The 13,617-nt window shown below is 49.2% G+C and overlaps 1 protein-coding gene across 1 annotated transcript in view; it reads left to right on the top strand.

Annotated features, from left to right (window-relative positions):
• The window catches only part of LOC120838944 (hydroxyacid oxidase 1), a 68,041-nt gene that overhangs the window by 29,438 nt on the left and 24,986 nt on the right, over positions 1-13,617 (top strand). The window contains exon 7 of the mRNA XM_042294388.1: positions 8,913-8,982. Coding sequence (XP_042150322.1) covers positions 8,913-8,982 — 70 coding nt within the window. The remainder of the gene's footprint in view (positions 1-8,912; positions 8,983-13,617) is intronic.

Here is a 13,617-nt window from a genome sequence, read left to right as displayed (position 1 = left end):
CGCGCCCTCCAAGCGCGCGCTTCCCACTACCAGCGGCAGCCAAGCGTCACTGCAACCGCGCTGCTCAGCGGTGAAAACGTGCCTGGTACGGACATCCGCGAAATTATCCGGGAGGTTGTCCGGGAGGAACTGCGAAGGTTGCTGCCAACCACCAGCCGTCCGCCAACCATTTCCATCGCCGAGGCTGTCCGAGAAGAAGTGCATCGCGCGGTCCAACCAGAGGTTCCCGTCACCAGGGTGGCACCAGAGGAACCGACGTTGAGCTACGCCGCCATGGCCCGACGACCGCCGCAAGCTTCCCGCCAAGCCACGGCGCCACCCCGAAGAGACGCCCCAACGCCGTAGTACCCCCGACGGCCGGAAGATCAGGCGCACGTTCCCCCAGAGCGACCTGCGCCGAGGAAGACAGACGTCTGGAGGACGGCCGACCGACGCCCGCTGTGTTACCACTGCGGGGAAGCTGACCATGTGTACCGCCGATGCCCATACCGACGACTCGGGCTGCGCGGATTCCATCCAAGCGACCCGCGCCCCCGGTATGGTGAACGCCCTCGGGAGATCGACGAGTACCTGCGACGACCTCAGTCCCCCGAGCCTGCGTCCCGCCGAGAGTTCCGATCGCCGTCACCACGACGTCCAGCTTCGCCGATGCACCGACCCCGACGTGAAAGCCTGTCACCCCTCGCTCCACGCCGGGGAAACTAGGCGCGGCAACCCCTGGAGGTGGAGTTGCCGAAGACGACCGACGCCAAGATCCTCCACGAACGTCGGAGGGCCCCCACTCGAACGCTACCGGAGACCGAAACGACGCTCCTGAAACGGTGTCCAACAACCTAAACGTCATCATCGACGGCCACGACGCATCGGCACTCGTGGACACCGGAGCAGACTACTCAGTTTTGAGTGGGAGGCTCTCCCGCCGCCTTCGAAAAGTCACGACGCCGTGGGATGGAACTCAAATACGAACCGCCGGTGGGCACCTCATCACACCAGTCGGGCGATGCACCGCTCGCGTCGAGATCCACGGTGAGACGTGCCCTGTAAAGTTCGTCGTTCTGCAAGACTGTTCGAGGGACGTTATCCTCGGAATGGACTTCCTCTGCGAGTATGGCGCCGTCATCGACCTCGGAGCAAACCGGTTGACGCTGCGAAAGCCTGTTTCACCACCGGAGGAACCCAAAGCGACGTCATCTGCGGTCCGAGTCCTCGCCAGCCACGTGAACTTACCGCCGCGGTCGAGTGTTTTCGTACCCGTCGGGATCACCGAAGATTTCTGCGGCGAAGTTCTGCTCGAAGGAAGCCTCCAGTTGCTTCTGGGAAGAGGAATAGGCGTCGCAAGAGGAGTTGCTGAACTTCAGGATGGCCGCACTGTGGTCCTCGTCACGAACTTCCGAAATGAAGCGCAACACCTCACAAAAGGTGCAGCCGTGGGCCAGGTCGAGGAACTCCAAAACTCCGCCGCTGTCGCCGCCATTACTGACGAATTCTCGCCACCTCAGCAAGACAGTGCGTCGCCAGCGCAGCTCGACATTGACCCTAAACTCCCGGGCCCGAAACGACGACAGTTGATTAACCTTCTCGCCGAATACCGCGACTGCTTTGCCACGTCGTCGAAGGTGCGCCAAACCACCGTTGCGAAGCACCGCATCGTTACCGAGGACGACGCGCGCCCGGTGCATCGATCGCCATACAGAGTCTCCGTTAAAGAAAGGCAGGCGATCCAGGAGCAAGTTCAAGAAATGCTGAACGACGACATAATTCAACCTTCAAGCAGTCCTTGGGCCTCTCCAGTCGTACTGGTTAAGAAGAAAGACGGGACGCTTAGGTTCTGTGTAGACTACCGGCAGCTGAACACGGTGACGAAGAAAGACGTCTACCCACTCCCCCGCATCGACGACACTCTAGACCGGCTGCGCCACTCTCGATATTTCTCATCGATGGACCTGAAGAGCGGCTACTGGCAGATCGAAGTCGACGAAAGGGACCGAGAAAAGACAGCCTTCGTCACGCCGGATGGACTGTACGAGTTCAAAGTGATGCCCTTCGGACTGTGCACGGCGCCAGCAACTTTCCAACGTGTCATGGACACCGTACTGGCAGGACTAAAGTGGCAGAGCTGTCTCGTCTACCTCGACGACGTCGTCGTGTTTTCCAGCGACTTCGACGAGCACTTGCGACGACTCCGAGCAGTTCTCCAAGCCATACGGACCGCCGGACTCACCCTGAAGCCGTCAAAGTGTCGGTTCGCTTATGACGAACTGAAGTTCCTCGGCCACGTGGTTAGTAACGAAGGTGTCCGCCCAGACCCCGAGAAGACTCGTGCCGTCGCAGCATTTCCAGCGCCAAGAGACAAGAAGGCCGTCCGAAGGTTCCTTGGGCTATGTGCCTACTATCGGCGCTTCGTTCGAGATTTCGCAAGAATTTCCGCACCGCTCACACACCTCACGAAGGACGCCGAGAAGTTCGAATGGGCCGATGAACAGCAGCAGGCATTTGACGAGCTGAAGCGACGACTACAGACTCCTCCTGTTCTTGGACATTTCGACCAGGATGCGGAAACCGAGATTCACACGGACGCAAGTAACGCAGGGCTTGGCGCGGTTTTGGTTCAAGTACAAGAAGGCACCGAGCGAGTCATCGCCTACGCAAGTCGGACATTGACCAAGGCGGAGAGAAATTACTCCACGACTGAGAAAGAATGCCTTGCGGTCGTCTGGGCAATCACGAAGTTTCGTCCGTACTTATACGGGAGCCCGTTCCGGGTAGTCACGGACCACCACTCGCTCTGCTGGCTTGCGAACCTCAAGGACCCGTCAGGACGCCTCGCGCGGTGGAGTCTCCGACTACAAGAGTTCAACATGACCGTCGTCTACAAGTCAGGCCGCAAGCACAGCGACGCCGACTGCCTGTCCAGAGCTCCCGTCGCAACACCTTCCGGCAGCAGCGACGACGATGACGACGAGTGTTTTCTGGGCGCAGTGAACATCGACGACATGGCCCGGCGTCAACGAGACGATCCTGAGCTGCGCGCACTAATAGAGCACCTGGAAGGGCGCGGGAGTGCGATGCCACGTGTTTTTTCACGAGCGCTGCCGACCTTCGCCATTAGACAAGGTGTACTCTACAAAGAGAACTTCGGGAACAACAACTCGCCATGGCTGCTGGTAATCCCGACCGACCTTCGGGAGGAGATCTTTCAAGCCTGCCACGACGACCCGACGTCCGGACACCTTGGTTACAGCCGGACCCTGGCACGTATTCGTGAAAAGTATTACTGGCCCAAGCTCCCCAAAACCGTCCACCTGTACACGCGATCATGTCATGAATGCCAGCGACGAAAGAAACCTCCGACGAGGCCGGCCTGACTCTTGCAGTCAATTCCTCCGCCAACAGCACCCTTCCAGCAGATCGGAATGGATCTACTTGGCCCTTTTCCGCCGTCGACGTCGGGAAATCGCTGGATCATCGTCGCCACAGATTATCTCACGCGGTATGCCGAAACGAAAGCCCTTCCTTCCGGAACTGCTGTGGAAGTTGCCAAGTTTTTCATTGAATCCATCGTCCTCCGGCACGGCGCTCCCGAAGTCCTGATCTCAGACCGTGGATCATCATTCATGGCCCAGCTGACGCAAGAAGTCCTTCGTCTCAGCCACACCAGCCATCGCCGCACCACAGCGTACCACCCGCAGACCAACGGGCTGACGGAGCGACTCAACAAGACAATCGCCGATATGATCTCTATGTACGTCGACGTAGAGCACAAGACGTGGGACGAGGTGCTGCCCTACGTCACGTTCGCCTACAATACGGCGGTTCAAGAGACCACTGGATTCACCCCTTTCCAGCTGGTACATGGTCGGAAGGTAATGACCATGCTGGACGCCATGCTGCCCCATGAGCCATCTGACAACGAGAGCGACGACGCCCAGGCGGTTGCTCAACGCGCCGAAGAAGTTCGCCAGCTCGCCCGACTCCTGATTCAAGACCAGCAACGCGTCGACGCCGGCCGCTACAACCTTCGTCGCAGGGACGTCCACTTCCAGCCCGGAGATAGGGTGTGGGTATGGACGCCCATCCGTCGCCGCGGCCTCAGTGAGAAACTGCTGAAACGGTACTTTGGACCATACAAGGTACTTCGTCGCCTCGGCGAACTGAACTACGAGGTGATGCCCGACGGAACACGAACATCGTCACGCCGCCCACCACGACCTGAGGTCGTCCACGTCGTGCGCCTGAAGCCGTACTACACTCGATAGGACTGTGGACATTTTGTGCTCCAAAAGACTCTTTAGTTTATCGTTCTTTTTTATTTTGATTTGTTTTACACTGCATCGGGGCGATGCACTTTTAAAGGGGGGAGTAATGCCGCGCGCAAGGCTGAGAAAGCAACGCTCGGTCACGGTCCTCCAGAAAGTTCCCGTTTATTCATGTACCGCACGTAACTTCTATCATTTATCCCTGCTTTTGTTTTCTAGAAAGTGCGTGTTCATTCTCGCCCCGATCACGCGACGCTCGAACCGCTTTCGCCGAATCTTCGAGATAGCGGCGCACTCTAGATAAGAGGCCGCTCGCGACCTTGTCGAGTCAGTCTCGCCCCAGCGTTCGACTCTGTTGCCACGCCGACTTCGACGCCCGCGACGCTCTATTATTATCTTTTGTACTCTTTTATTTTTGGCACAAGTTCGCCACATTAAACGTTTATTTCTTCTTGTTTATTTCCTGTTTTCTTTTGGTCACCACCCGTGACAATATGTACACCTAAAAATGGGGTGTATCAGTATTCCCAGTAAGTGAGAAACGGAATATATGTACACCCCGGGGTGGGGTGTGTCTTATGCACCCGCTGAGGTGCACATGTGCACCTCAAAATGAGGTGCATGTATGCACCCCTTTTTGGGGTGTCGCATATATACCCATGGGGGTGTCGTATATGGGACAAGTCACATACACCCCACTGGGTGTAAGTACTACACCCTTTTTTTTTAGAGTGTGTACTCATAGAACGCGTTCGAATGCGAGAGCCAAAGGCCTCCTGCGCTGAAGCTTTCAACAAACTGCAGCGCCCTCATTTCGGGTAGTACAAGCTCACCTGATCGAGCCTCGCACTACTTATGGCACGTTGGTGGAGCTTTATTGATTCCGTGTGATGCTGAAAAACGAAAAAAAAAAAAAAAAACTTTGGACGCCAGAAATCGGCCAGACTCAACGTTGCAAGACAATCGAAAGGGATAAATTTATGACACCACCGCTAGGGCACGCGTCTTTTATATCTGGGTGGTGACGTCAGAACACTCGTGTCGCGACGCTTTCATTTTTTTTCTTTCTTTTTCATGTCTACTTTGGAACATAGAGTTATTACAATAAACGCTAGAGGCTCAGTTGGCGCTAGTGTCTATGGGACTTCCGGTTGCAAATTGAAGCAGACAGCATGCAGTCCTTTTCCAGTCTTCCTGTGTATTCCTCTGGGAAAACGCGCGTGAATTTTCTCTCGTCGCCAAAAAACAACATTAATAACTTTTGTTATTTCGGTTGTACCGGGTAGTATGTACCTTTATTAATATTGTGTAAGTGTAATTGCTTTAGTTACAGCATTTTTCCTTTACCACTGAACGATGTTAAACTTCGCTATATTTCAGGCCCAAACCTCTGTTCCATGGCAGGTATGTAGAAACGAGCGACGATTCTAAGCAAAATAACGATCGAAAGGAATGTAGAGTGTGGTCAAAATTCGCCAGCATACCGCTGGTGCTTATATATTGCTAATATGCCTGTCCTCTCACTATATGAAAATGACCCCGTCGTGCATCTCTACGAGCGGTTAAAAAAAAAAAAAACGTTCGAAACGTAAAGAATAAAGTACGCGGGCTACGAAAGGTGTGTTTTCTTATTATTTCCTATGTTGGGCAGTTTTTATCGCGCACCTGTCCTCTGGCTTCCCCCTATTTGCAAAAATTTGGAGCGTGCGGGTGATGATTTGAACACAAAACAAGCATCTTCGCACATATTCATGAGCAGAAAGAATAAAGCAGTACTTATTTATTGCAGATCGGACTACATGACGTGACTTTCAACTTATTTTGATCGTCTGCAAGCACAAGGAGTTACTTACCCAGTGTTACTGCGTAGTTCTTGCCGTCTCTCTTGGTTTTCCACATGTCGTTCGTTCGTTTGGCACGTATATCCCCCATGCTGGAAAGCGTCGACGCCGTGTTCGCGCTAACAGTGTTCGACAGTGCACATAAATACACGTACGAAGCGGTTTTAACACCGTTTTTAATGCCGCGAATTTCAAATAAAAATGCTGTAACTGACCAATTATTTCGTCTGCGTGACTGAGAAATGTTCCAATGTGCCTAGTACGTACAAATTATTCGTGATATTTGCTCTTATAATCGAGCGCAGAAAGAAATGCACTCGCTTTTTCCCATAGAAATGCATTACCGGAAGTTAATTTCTGACTGCATGCTGTCTGCTTCAATTTGCAACAGCACACTAGCGCCAGCTAAGCCTCCAGCGTTTATTGTAATAACTCTATGCTTTGGAACGCGTGAAAGGGCATCTCTTGGCTCACGCTCTTAGCGTCTAAGCTTTGACGGCGTTCGAAGTTTTGTTGTTCCTTTGTATTTTCATCGTGATCTCGCGCTCCGCACCAGAGCAGGCACGCTTCTGCATGCATGGCAGTTTGAGACGCTAAAATTTGTACTACCCAAAACAAGTCCTAAACAGTCCCTTTTCGCAGCACCCCCTGGGCAACGCAGGAGGCTCAAACGGCGGGCGCCGGCGTTCCGCGTTCTTGAGCATTCGGCGAGTGCAGTTGAGACAAAGCAGCTGACTTTAGGTCTACCAACTAATCATTCCAACCAGAGCTCGGCATTCTGACGTCCCTACACGCTCATTTTCTCCCCTTTTTCAGTTTCTCGGTGCATATTCAGAACTGTCGTAGGTTCGCGGGGATGTCGTGTCATAAATAATGAGAACGAGACCGTTGGCTTTCAGAATTGTTTAAACAAAGAAAATATAAGGAAAAATATTTACAGCAATGGTATTAGCAAAGGTTCTACCAAAACTTTTAGAACAGCGATATCAGTAGACGTTACACACGCGGCTTCCACAGTTCTTAATGGCAATAGAAAAATGTTCGTCATACGTTGGGTCTTGGAGTCTTCTGTCGTTGCGAAGGTGGAGATGGCTGAGCGGGCGGAGTGTTGGGTTCCGGGTCTTCAGAAGTCCGGACGAACCCAGCGAGGGCGGAGGGCAGGCTGACGAGTCTCTGAGTTCCCGGCCTTGTGGAACCGGGACGCACTCAGCGGGAGCGGTGGCCAGGCCAGCGCATTCTTGAGTTCCCGGCCTAGTCGAACCGGGACAAACTCAACGGTCAGCCAGCTAGCTCCTCGGACCGCTTGTCTTCTTCCCCCTCTTTTCGTTCTTTTTCGCTCGTGCCTTTTCTCCGGCCGTCGACGGTATACCTCGTGGCACGCGGGGCCACGTCATGGCGAAAACATCTGTAGCCCGGTGATGGGTCTCAGCCGCGCACATCACAAAAACATTGTATATATATATATATATATATATATATATATATATATATATATATATATATATATATATATATATATATATATATATATATATATATATATTACCCGTATAGTGCAACACTTCGGTTGGGATAAAATCTCTCACCTCCCAATTTTACACCAAGTAGTTTATTTAGCTTGTAAAAATAATTCCTGTAAAATTACCGCAAGGATCCAAATATCCACTAAATTGTGTCTACTAGTAGAAATGCCCCGCCCCCCCCCCCCCCCCTTTCCCCACCGCCCTTATAAACCTATCCAACTCAACGCCTAAAATATTATAAACTACAAAAGCAACCCCCCACAAATATTATGAAACCATACACGTGTGAGCACTTCAAGCGTATAGCTTTCAAATATAGACGCGTGTGCTTCTTTTCTTGCTAAATGCTGTTTTTTTTTGTGTGCCTTTTTTATTTTTGTTATTTTAGAGATTAATTAAGAATCAAGACCAAAAGATTACTTGGCATTATTCTGAGCATAATTTCCGAGCTTATCGCACTAGCCTACTCGGTCACCCATGTAAGCCGCTGCTCCTAGTAGACCGGTGCAAAGCGGTGAAGCTCGATGCGTGCGCTGGTGAGAGGCGGCGCGAAACGGATGCGCCAGACATGATAATCAAGCGATGTCAACAGGAGCACGAGACCCTGGTTCTGTCTTATCACAGTAGCCGCCACTCTACTATTTTGCAATGTTTTCTCGCTATATTTCACTTCCGATAACGCCGACAATAGAGAGTTTTAGCAGATCGTTTTTTTGCCCCGATAACAACACGCGATAACGATAGGATGCATGCCCAAGGCCGCCGGAGGGGAGAGGAGGTATCGTTATCGGGGCGAAAACATTGTCTGCTAAAACTCTCTGTCGTCTGGAAATTCAGGCAATGTCGGCGATCGACCCGCCAGCGCATTAACCAGCCAGCGCGGTTGAGGAACAAATTTTCAACTTCGTTTCCCTTAAATAAAAGCGCAACCGACGCTACAACCAATAGGGAGTTTTCGTAGATAGTTTTCGCCGTCCCGCAAGGCACTCCGCAACCCGCTACGATAGCGGGAACTCCACAGTCAAGGCTATCGGCGCGCAGGCGCAGTAGCAACTTCTTCGTTGCGGAACGCTTAGCGGAGGGGGCAGCGCGGTCTACGAAAACTCCCTATTTTTACGATCCGAACATCCTTTTGCCTTTTGTTCAAAATGAGAAGTGAATGATTTTAAAAACAAAGTGCCTCATAAACCTGCTTGACAGTCTAGCCCAATAGGAAACCTGATAGACTAGATGACTGCGTCATTTCCCCTCTGATCTTTGCGATCAATCTCTGGCCCAACATGATTCCTTAGGGCGAGGAGGGTGTGACCCAGATGCTCGAGATCTTGAGAAAAGAGCTGGATCTAGGAATGGCACTCATCGGTAAGTGCGATTTTAAAGTTTCTCCGATGATATGCTCATTTGAAGCGTCAAGCTAGAAAATAAAATCCGTCATCAAAGTGGAATTTTTCACAAGTAGATTGGTGTCGTAGACGAACTTTGTCCATTCAAGCGTGAAGTTTAGTAAATAAAATAATTTGTCTCCTTTTATATTCAAAAATGCGTAATAGTCGGACGTATGGGAATGTTTCGCCGAACGGGTGTTTTCAGCACTCAATGTTGGAGGAAATCGGACAAAATGTTTCCGAACAAAATATCCTGGAGAAAATTGTCCTAGAAAATATTATCCGAAAGAAATGTAGGGTTTTGTAGTGCTCCCCGGGTTGTTCTTTTATGTGCTGGGTACATTTCGAACATATAAGAATAAAAATATTTGCAAATTACTAATACATATTTTAATAAGAAAATAAACACTACTTTAGATTCATTGGAGTAGAGCATGCTTCCAATTAAAACTGAAAACTCACCACTGGGAACTATCTAGTGCCAGATCACTGGATAGGGAGTGGTGGGATGATGATGATGATGATTAGGGTTTTAATGGCGTAGTGACAGCGTAGGCCATATTGCGGCAATTCCAATTTATTTAGAAGGCACTAAAATGGGGTTTGAGATAGTAGGACACAAGTTACAACTGGTGTAAATGTTCAGTCTTTTTCAAGACATCAAAAATTCGCTCAAACGGTACTAAAGGGTAGTCAGTAAGTAAAAATATTGAAGGAAAGCGAAGATGACCTCTGCAGAGTTCCATAAAATGTGCAACACTGTCAGCCCTTTCCCACGATGGCCAACTAGCTTTACATCTTCGCTACAAAGAAGGTGTAGGTGTGTCAAGCGTCCATGACTAATTCTTGGACGGCAAAGCAGAAGCTCAACACGGTTTCCCTTGTGGAACGCGTTTTCCCAGAGTGTCGACATAGGCTTCATGACATGCAGTTTGTTGCCACATTCTTGTCCCCCTTTAATTGCCATGACCCCAAAAGTGTTTGTTTCAAAGTGGTCTAAACTCTTGGGGGGGAAAGGAGGGGGGAAACCACGTGTCGTTATCAGTGAATCCTTGGCAGATACAGGCAATCTATCTGCCTTCCTCCTTCACTAGAATTCCAAAATGACTTGGTACCCAACAAAGGCTTATGCCGCATCCGAGTTGAAAAGCTTTATTCATTTTACCTCGTGATATAGATGCATGAGGCATGCCTTTCACTCAGCACGCCTGCTTGTAGTTCCCTTTCAGCAGGGACTCAAACCGAAAAATATAACGTTTCGGTTACGGTTAGTGTTTCCTGTTGATATCGGTTTCGTTTCGGTTTTTTACGGTTTTAATTTTTCCAGTTTCAGTTACCGGTTCCTAAAAATTGGTTTATTTTGTTTTCTCCAATAATTTGCTTTATTGAAATGCTAGACAGCCGTTTTATAATAAACGGTTTAAAGTAGTTCCATATATCCAACAGCGGGACATTCACAATAACAAGAACTCAAAAACGTCTTAGTACTTCTAATTAGTAAAAAGTTCCACACGTTTCAAGCTCCAACACTTGTTCACTACGTATATTTGCATAATATATTTTGATACCGAGGCATAGATATCACCCCCGCTACTCGGGGATCATCGCATTTTATATAATAAAAATAAGCATCGCTACTTTGTTGCTGGGCTGCGTTTGTAAACAACGCTCAAAAAGTTCCCACTGGGTGCTAAAAGAACCAGTTGCACCTTTTCGTCGCTATAGTTTGTTGCAACCTAAGATATCCAGAAAAGGCTTCGCCTACACTGAAGGAAAGGACAAAACTCTAGCCCTCCTCACGTAAAATACTGCTAAGTGAAATAAAGTGATAAAATTGGGAGCTCGACTAGTTGGTAAAAGTCAAACAATGTAAATGCAATAGCGCAAAAGAAGCAAGACTTAGAAGGGGAACGAACAGCACAGAAAGCTATAAAATTATGGTCTGTGTTGTTCGTTGGTTTCCCTATACCTCGTTATTGTACGATGTTACACCTACGCCAGGTTTTCTATTTCCAAGCAAATGCATGTGGTCATGGAAGCGCACGTTTCTCGCTGTCAGATTCTGCGGCGCTTGAAAACTTGTGCATTTATGTAGTAGCGCCATTTTTCTCCGTGGTTTGGAGGCGTAGCATCTTCTACAGATATGTTGCAAGGCAGGTCACAAACTTCCATCGAGCCAGATTTTTACGTCGAACTTCATGGTTCGACTGGTTCGACGAACCTTCGATCTTTTAACCAGGTTCTGCAAGGTTAAACTTTGTGGACAGTATGGCTAGATTTTGAAACAAGCAAGTCTAGGTTTGGAGAAATCGTTTTTACGGAATAGGTTTCTTTCTTCTACAAATACAGTGATCGGAACACAATTCTAATAACGTAAAAGTTATTAACATCTAATATATTTTAAACAACCAAACAGTAATTCCCTTACTAAAGTCAACGTTACAAAAACACTCAGTCAGGAAACTTACCCTTGAAACACGGCAGTTCGCGTCCACCGAGACCGAACTAAATACGATAACAAGACGCCGTTTAGCGACGAGTCAAAACATGTAAGTTCATTTACATAGCTACTGGGAAATGGCACTGCGAGATGGTGCCACCGGCTCTTGCGGGACTCTATCTAAACCACTACGTGCAGCCGAGCAGTTCCCGGAGCGGCCGCTGCGGCAGGAATGGCGGCGTTGCGATCGCCTTTAGTTCGGTTCTCGAGTACCGATCGGAGCCGCTTGTACAAAGCGAGCTCAATGGCAGTTTCCCAGCTGAGTTGCTCTAGTAACGTTGCTAAAAGTAGAATGTTCGACATGTTCATTTAGTCATCACCATCCAATCCAAAGCCAAATGAGCCAGCCCGCCGTGCATGCACATAACAGTCGAACCTTAATCGAACTTTCTCGACCTTTTCAATAAAAGTTCGAAAACGTCGAACCTGGTGGAACTCGAACCTTAACCGGTTCGCGACATCCCTAGTTGCAGGTCAGGAACATCGGCTGTTTTGAAAGAAACGAGTTGGTTGGACATCTCAGAATTCTAACTTATCAGTTAACACCCTGAAAGCGACACACACTGAATACATGTAGCGATTGTAGGAGTGTGTCAGAGAATTTTAATTATAGGCCCGGCCACTGATTCCAACAAAGTATTCTTAATCCGAAATATAGATTGAACGGAAAGGTATAACCGGATGCACCACTCGCTGCCGGTACGTCTGTGAAGTGGCCACGACATTTCAAGACCCCCCCCCCCCCCCCCCCCCCCCCCTCGAGGTCATTCTCGAGAAAAACTAATATTTGTTATTTTTCGGTTAATATTGGTTAATATCGCGGTTACTGGTAAATAATTTACGGTTACGGTTTTCATAAATTTCAAATAACGGTTTCGTTTCGGTTCCGGTTACTGAAAACATTTTGTTCCTAAACGGTTTTTGGTTTCGGTTTGAGACCCTGCTTTTGAGTCAACACAAAACTTGAGCAAAACCAAACATTAAAGGGGCACTGACACAACAAAGTAATATTTTTTTCTTTTATTATCCGAAACGATTAAAAACTATACCCGGACATTACCTTAAAAATTCGAAACTTGGGAATTCAGTGTTTGTGAAGAAAGAAAAAACAATTTTAAAATGCCGAATTTAAAGTTCCCGCGCTATCCGCGCCAGTGCTGTCACGTCAAATATTGCGGAGTCCTGCGAGTCGACTTTCTTTCACGCTTCCGCTCCGCTCCAAACCAGGCGTTGCCACCGAGACCCGAAGCGAGGAGGTGAGGAGCGAAGAGAAGGGCTCCGGCTTACCGGGAAAAACCGGTTTGGTTTTCTCTGTGTGTGTCGTGTCGCCTGCCTATCGCGGCCAGCAGACGACGCTTGACGTCTGAAAGGCTGCCCCGGCGGAGTAGCGACCGAAACTACTATACACGGACTCCAAACCCAGTTGTTTTGACCGTTCGACGATTTCCTTTTCTAAGTCTAGGAGGTCGTCAGGCCCCTAAAAAAGACCACTTCGTCCAATTCCCCGACTCACCGATCACCCTCTGCTACGGTCGTCGAGCGCCGCCATGTTTTCCGAGGGAGAATACAAATTCAGGAGGCGACATCACACCGGACTCCGATTTTTGGTATTTCAAAAAAGGCCGTAGTGCGTTTGCAATTGTGTTAAAAACAGGTTTTACGATTGACGTCATTGTATGTTATAGAAACGTCCCCCTCAAAGCTTCTAAATTTCATGCTTTTTGACGTCACAAATCAGAAGAAGCCAGGAGGTTAGAAGCGGGAGAGAACGGCGCCAAAAATAAAAAAAAAGGTGCGCGCGCGCGTGGGGTAATATTTTTTTGCAATGTGGTATTTTTTGCGTGTCCATGACTACAATTCGCATCGTTTTAGACAATACAAAAATACGACCGTTGGGGTGTCGTGCCCCCTTAAGTTCTCAAAAAGTGAGTACTTCGCATCGAATTAAAAAAATTAAAGTGGCTTACAGCCCCCTGTAACACCAAATTAGAGCGCAGCTCTTGAAAAGCAGGAGGGAAGGGTACCGAGGGGAGCGTATACCCCTCCTCCATCATCCTCATCCTGCGTGCTACTCCTCCCTCCGAGCGGCGTCAGCGTCGCCGTCGGCGTAAC

Source organism: Ixodes scapularis, unplaced genomic scaffold (assembly GCF_016920785.2).
Source record: "Ixodes scapularis isolate PalLabHiFi unplaced genomic scaffold, ASM1692078v2 PGA_scaffold6__148_contigs__length_123643588, whole genome shotgun sequence".
In the NCBI taxonomy this organism is placed as follows: domain Eukaryota; kingdom Metazoa; phylum Arthropoda; class Arachnida; order Ixodida; family Ixodidae; genus Ixodes; species Ixodes scapularis.
The sequence above is the reverse complement of the archived record's forward strand: the minus strand, read 5'-3'. Positions and strand labels throughout refer to the sequence as shown.